The 7615-nt window shown below is 37.2% G+C and overlaps 1 protein-coding gene across 1 annotated transcript in view; it reads right to left on the bottom strand.

The window, feature by feature from the left end:
- LOC106875007 (tyrosine-protein kinase fyna) overlaps positions 1 to 7615 on the bottom strand; it is a 430432-nt gene that overhangs the window by 55174 nt on the left and 367643 nt on the right. The window contains exon 3 of the mRNA XM_052966727.1: positions 5694 to 6138. Within this exon, the coding sequence (XP_052822687.1) occupies positions 5694 to 6138 (445 nt within the window). The remainder of the gene's footprint in view (positions 1 to 5693; positions 6139 to 7615) is intronic.

The following is a 7615-nucleotide window of genomic DNA, read 5'->3' as shown; positions in this document are numbered from 1 at the left end:
ACTGGCCTTCGTGCCGGTGGCACGTAAAAGCACCCACTACACTCTCAGAGTGGTTGGCATTAGGAAGGGCATCCAGCTGTAGAAACTCTGCCAAATCAGATGGAGCCTGGTGTAGCCATCTGGTTCACCAGTCCTCAGTCAAATCATTCAACCCATGCTAGCATGGAAAGCGGACATTAAACGACGATGATGAATGATGATGATGTTGACTGAATCACATCAGTCACCTTACCATTCTCTGACTAAAGTGTCCCCACCCTTAGTGTGTGCATGTGTGTACACATGTGCGTGTGCACACACATGTGTGTGTGTGCATACGCATGCATGTGTGTTCTGGTTCATGATCAAAATACATCACCACCTTCTAAATCAGAACACACGCTTAATTAATCAGAATGCCTACATCACACGCCTGGCCAAATTAAGTTACTACATCTCTTTAGCTGTAGCAACAAAGTCCTATTTGCTAAGTAGTTAAGACTATTAAGTATGTTAACCACACCCTGAAACCAATCTAAAATAATTGCAACAGAATAGAATGGAATCCAGTCTAAGGACGTCAGGATTTTGATTTCCTTAACTCCATTAACAAAACACAAATTTTCACAAAAGTCAACTTCATAATTAAATCACGACACTCACCTAACTTGTTCTTTCAATCTGTCTGGGAAAATTATGAAGTTTTAGCAATTGGCAAGTGGTAAATGTATTTGAATCTCCAGAGAATTTGTTCATTGGTTGGAATAATGTTGGAGAGGAACTCTCTCTCTCTCTCCTCACTCTTTCTCTTTCCTATATTGACTGATTTTAGTGTACAAATTTGAAAATATAATTTCTATCAAGAAAAAAAATCCAACACTCCTGAGACATGAATCTTTCCACTTCAGCTTCTCAGAAATCAAAACCAATATGTTTTTATTTTCCTAAACTTCCCTACTTTTATCACTTCTTATACTTTTCCAGTTGTACATGAGCAGAAATTTTTCATTGCTTTGTCACTGCTTTTTTAAATTTTTTAAAAATATTTTTTTACAATTTTTTCTTTCTTTTTCATTAATTTGCAAGAAATAGAAAGTAAAAGTCACTTCTGACAGAGAAGACAAATACTAACATCATTTAAATTATCAATGTGATAGGTCAGGGCATTTGCACAGAAGTATTTTGCAAAACATTTGGACAAGGTGCAGGAGTGGCTGTGTGGCAAATAGCTTGCTTCCGAACCTCATGGTTCCAGGTTCAGTCCTACAGTGTGGCACCTTGGGCAAGTGTTTTCTACTATAGCCTTGGCCCGACCAATGCCTTGTGAGTGGATTTGGTAGATGGAAACTGAAAGGAGCCCATCGTATATATATATATATATATATATATATATATATATATATGTATGTATGTATGTGTGTTTGTGTTTGTCCCTCCATCATCGCTTGACAGCTAGGCTTACAAAGAGTAAGTCCTGAGGTTGATTTGTTCAACTAAAGGCAGTGCTCCAGCATGGCCACAGTCAAATGACTGAAACAAGTAAAAGAGTAAGCAATCACAAGGTAGTCATCCATGCTGTTAGGGCCATACCATTGACTGCAGAGCCTAACTGGTACTTATTTTATTGACTTTGAAAGGATGAAAGGCAAAGCTGACCTTGGCACAATTTGAACTCAGAATGTGAATTGCTGTGAAGCATTTCGCCCAGTATGCTAATGATTCTGCCAGCTCGCTGCATTATGATTGTCCTAAATAATAATAGTCATCATCATCATCATCACTTACTATCTGTTTCCCATGCTGGCGGGAGTTGTGTGGTTTGACAGGAGCTGGTATGGCCAGGAGCAGCACCAGGTTCCATTGTCTGTTCTGGCATGGTTTCTATGGCTGGATGCCCTTCCCAATACCCCACCAACCACTCTGTAGAGTGCACTGGGGGCTTTTTATGTGGCACCTCCCATGAGGATAGTCTTTTAAGTGGAGGGGGTTTTATGACACAGATAAAGTGACACTTGTATACAATAATCATGTGATGTCATGATTATTGAAGACAACTCACACACATACACGTGCGTGCACACACACACACATACACATACACACGAGGAGGCATCTTTCCGTTTTTGTCCACCGAATCTACTCATAAGACTTTGGTCGGCTCGAGGCTATAGTAGAAAACACTTGCCCAAGGTGCCACATGAAGGATTGAACTCGGGACCAAATGGTTGGGGAATGCAAGCTTCTTAAGCACACACTGACTCTTTATTTGGAAAGAAAAAAACAAACTACATCATCAAAAAAGCTAAAATACTGTTTTATGACAGACTCAGTGAAATAGAATTAGATGTATAACAGTATGTGTGTGTGTTCGAGCATGTATAGGAGTGGAGTAATGCTTATAAGTGCAATGAATGCCTTCTAAGCACAAAATGATCAGCACTGATATAAATTTGTCTCTATCTGATAGTCAGACATTTTTCTCTATCTCCATAACCAAAGTAGTTTTATTGCCCTTTATCAAAGAAATCCATTGAATGTTATATCTGAAATTTGCATCATACACCAAGCAAACAGCCATATGTTTTTTTGTTTTTTTTTTAATGTACCATACTCTACATAACAGCCACATTTTTCAAGGAAAAAAAAATAACAGACTATTTTTTAAGCCAATTAACATATTTTTAAAGAAAAAATAAATAAATCAAAGAAACAATTTTTAAAAGATTGACCCTTTTGATGCCAACTCACTATGGACTGCTTCTGATTCTAATTTCTGTATACAACACTTCTTTTATTAAAATGTTCAAATTTAAATTAAGAAAAAACTCCCATCAATTTTAAGAACACTTTGTTAAGCTATGTACCTCAAGCACCAGCTTAATTAGGACAAAATCATTTTACTAAATCCTTGTAGGCCCAGACATGGCTGTGTGGTAAAGAATTTCACTTCCCAACCACACAGTTTTAAGTTCAATCCCATTGTGTGGCACCCTGGGCAAAAGCTTTCTATGGTACCCTCAGGTTAATCAAATCCTTGTGAGTGGATTCAGGAGATGAAAACTGGAAGAAGTCTGATGTATACTTATCTCCATATGTAAATGTATATGTATGTGTGTTTGTGTGTTTTTGCAAATGTGTTCAGATTTCCCTTCGTCATCACATGTATTCAGTGATTGTTAACAAAGGTCTCACTGTTCATACGGATGGTGTCATTCACTTATAGTGGCGGATACAGGGATTATTGCCCTAGTTGCCTGGGCAACACTCTTTCTAGCCAAGTCGATGCCAAAAAAGCGGGACCAAATTTTGAAAATACAAGCTTGAACTTTAATAATGGTTATATTTTTTTCCATGTTATTAAGTTATGATAAAGCACTAAGTCAACTCTGCTGCAGGGTTGGTGTTAGGAAGGGCATCCAGCTGTAAAAACCTTGCTAAAACTGACCTCACCTGTGCTTGTGCCGTGTAAAAAGCACTACTCACTTTGCTTGTGCATGTGCCACATAAAAAACACTAAGTCCACTTAGCTGAGTGGTTGGCTGAGTGGAAGGGCGTCCAGCTGTAAAAATCCTGCCAAAATAGTCACAGAAGTCTGGTGCATGCTTCGGCCTGGCCAGCTCTTGTGGTACCATTCCACCCATGCTAGCATGGAAGATGGACGTTAAACGATGATGATGATGATACACAAGTGTAGTTTTCCATAGGTAAATCAATACTCACTGCACTGTTGCAAATATAATAACATTGTTATTTTATTTCCAGCAGTTTCATAGTATTTCTGTTTCGTATGCATATGGTCTGCCACAACAAAGTTAGAATACATACAAATGGCTCCATTTGTTACGAATTGCGATTTTTCTCAAAACCTTTGGGCAACATCCAAAAAAAAACATCCTGGATCTCACCCCACTGCATCCAGTACACTCTGAAAAGTGGTTAGCCTTAGGAGGTGCATCCAGCTATAAAAGCTATGCTGAATATACCTCGCTGGTGCTGGTGCCACATAAAACGCATCCAGTACACTCTGTAAAGTGGTTGGTGTTAGGAAGGACATTCAACCACAGAAATCATGCCGAAACAGATTGGAGCTTGGTGCAGCTCTCTGGTTTGCCAGCTTCTGCCAAACTGTCCAACCCATTCTAGCATGGAAGATGAACATTAAATGATGATTATGATGATGATTGATATTGAAAAAGCATGTCCAGGCTTGTTGACATATCTCAACATGTTGAGCAATCTTTGTGAACTAAAGACTTGTTCATACAGTATTGTTCTTAGCCATGTCTGCAGAGTTGGAGATGAGAGTTGGCATCAAGAAGGGCATCCAGCCATAAAAGCTCTTCCCCAACACATGCTCTTGTCTGATCCATGCAAGTATGAATATTCTTTTATTCTTTTATTTGCTTCAGTCATTTAACAGCGGTCATGCTGGAGCACTGCCTTTAGTTGAACAAATCAAGCCCAGGTGTTATTCTTTTGTAAGCCTAGTACTTATTCTATTGGTCTCTTTTTGCCAAACTGCTAAGTGACAGAGACATAAACACAAATACATATATATATACATACGATGGGTTTCTTTCAGTTTCCATCTACCAAATCTACTCACAGTGGGACTGAACCCAGAACCATGTGGTTGGTAAGAAAGCTACTTACCACACAGCCACTCCTGTGCCTATGTAGACATTAAAACTATAATGATGATATTTTACTAAACCCATCTGAATTCTTGGATTAAAAACAAATAGAAAGCATATTTCAATTAAAAATATGGTTATGAAGGGTTAAATAAACTTGGGTTATTGTATAAATGACTGATCTCTTGAAATTTAATAATAATAGTTCAAAGATCACAGGATAAGAATATCTGATCAAATTATATTTTTGTAACCAATGTTGTTTTTGAAAACTGAAAACTAATCAATGGTGGAAATTGATTAACAAGATTAACAACAACAACAATTACAGCAATAAACAATTAAAAAGAGTAATAATAATAATAATTTCTTAATTAGGAAGTGCTAGGGATATTAGAAATGAGTTAGCTGTGGAATTGTGGGTCTTCATGACTTTTTTGGGGGGATATTCAATTGAGCAGTAAGCAATTTCACTGTCTCAGAAGCTTCTTGACCACCCCAAAATAATGATTACATACACTAGCACAAGGTCATAGATTTCTAAAGGAGAAGGGGAAGGACAAGTATATTTGTATACTATGGCCTCTGAGGAACAGAGGCCAAAGTGAAATGGCCTCTGTTCCACAAAGTGGCTGGACTAGTACCTCCTCCACTCAAGCATCCCTGACTTACTAGTCTTCCCCACTCCTATCACTCTAGTTGCACCCACCACTACCCTATATACTCAGTCCTTCCTCCTCCTGAACATTGGCCTCCTGCAATCTTCTTCTAGCTCATGTCTTCTCTGATGGTGTTGACTCACAACAGTTTCAATGGAATATTAATGATACCAAGCTTTTCGGTCATGGACAACATAGAAAGTCATGTGCATTGCCCCTTCCTCCAGACTCAGCAAGGAAAACAAAATAACTGAACTGGATTGAACCAGTATATAACTAATACTGTTTACTTTCCTCACTGTTGTACATTACTCTTGTGCTATTTAGTTTTATTAAATCTACAAGGAAGTAAAGCAAATGTGACAACCAACACAACAATGGTTTCTTAACATCAGATAAAAAAAAATTATGAACAACTTACTCAAATCCACGGAGTTTTAGTTCTTGGAATGAGGGTGGATACAATGGGTTTGATGCTGTAGTTACATTTTTTGCTTGGTGATTCCATTTTTGAGTTGTCCACACATTACTACGTGCATTTTTACCATTGCAAGAAGTGCGGCATTCATCTTCGCCTTCTTCCAAAGAATTAGAGAGGCTAAGAAGCCAGAAATTGTCTTGGAAGTCATCAATGCCTCTAGGTGGCATTGGTATCTCCTTCCGGCAAATTGGACAGCAAAAACGCATAGCGTTTTTGTCAGGATTTTTTCGAACATAATCCTTTAGGCATTCTGCACAAAATGAATGCAAGCAAGGAAGGGCTTTGGGTTTCACATAAGGTTCAAAACAAATTTTACATTCCAAAAATTCTTCTTGTATCTTCTCCTTTAAGGTGTATTGGCCAGCTTTAGCCATTTTTAGCCATTCTGAAAAAGAAAAATTAATAAAAGAATTAATTAAAAAAAAAATGATACAAACAAAATGTAGCATAAATTAAACACATATCAAGAATGAAGAGGTTAACATGAAAATGAAGCCTGCAAGAGAAGTACCATGTCTGTTTGAAGGAACCAGAAAAAATAACAATGGATATATTAAGTGTCAGGTTAAAATTCCACTATGTCTAAATGATTAACACCAGAGTAGAGAAATTTTCGTTAAGAAAGTAACTAATGATCACAATATTGTTTTGTAAAATCTGAGAAGTGTGAAGAAAATAATTGCAATAAAAAACAGTTTGTAGCTGGTGTGCAAAATTGCTAACACTTGAGTTTTTAATTGATCTATGGTAAAAATTCAAGCAAAACCATCAGCTTAGAATTGTGCTTCATAGCAATTTAAGTGGTTATAAATCATTTAAGTAGTTACAAGTGGGTTCTGTTTTATGAGTAATTATCGTTAAGAAAGCAACCTGCAAATGCTTTTTGACTCCTTATGTACCAAGAGAACAATAGAAAACACTTAGATTTGATTCAAACTTTTAAAAGAATCTGGAAAGTGAGAAGATAATGAAAAAATAGTTAAATACTTGACATATAAACTAAGCTGCTGAAAGAGCTTTGACATGGTTGCTTAACCTGCTGGGAATAGAAATAGCAGTCAAATCTCTCTTAAATTATAACCATCTTACAAAAAGACATTTACCAATGTAGTTGGTCTTGGGTGCATTGAGACTGAAAAATAACATGGTTACAAATGGAATGCTTTTGATCATTAGCTTGCTTGATTGAAACTGACCTGGGGCTAAACCAGAACAGCTATATTAGAATACAAGGTTAATGGTAGTGAAATTTAAACAACAAAGTAAGAAACAGATGACATCTCTCCTTCCTTCATTATAAATCATTTGTTGATAAATCTTATGCTTCAAATAATGTGTTATCAATAATGCTGAACTAGTATTATCATATAATAAATGAATAGTCTTAGTTCAATGGCAAAAATAATCTCTCCTTGCCATGTTTCTCTTGGACAAAGTGGGTGTGGAATGAAGTTTGAAAAGTAGGTAGGCAAATTGCCATGGTTATCCTCTTTGTTACCATATTTCTATCGAAATACACTGCCTTTGTTTCAATTATTTAAAAGAAAAAAAAGAACCGAATAAAATAACTCGGTCACTACTAAACTGCCAACTCGAGGAACATGGCTTGAAATTTGGGGGGAGGGGACCAGTCGATTAGATCGATCCCAATATACACAACTGGTACTTAATTTATTGACCCCGAAAGGATGAAAGGCAAAGTCGACCCTGGCAGAATTTGAACTCAGATACAAAGACAGATGAAATACCACTAAGCATTTTGCCCAGCATGCTAATGTTTCTGCCAGCTCACCATGATCATCATCATCATCATCATCATCATCGTTTAACGTCCGCTTTCCATGCTAGCATGGGTTGGACGA

Source organism: Octopus bimaculoides, chromosome 3 (assembly GCF_001194135.2).
Source record: "Octopus bimaculoides isolate UCB-OBI-ISO-001 chromosome 3, ASM119413v2, whole genome shotgun sequence".
Lineage (NCBI taxonomy): Eukaryota > Metazoa > Mollusca > Cephalopoda > Octopoda > Octopodidae > Octopus > Octopus bimaculoides.
The sequence above is the reverse complement of the archived record's forward strand: the minus strand, read 5'-3'. Positions and strand labels throughout refer to the sequence as shown.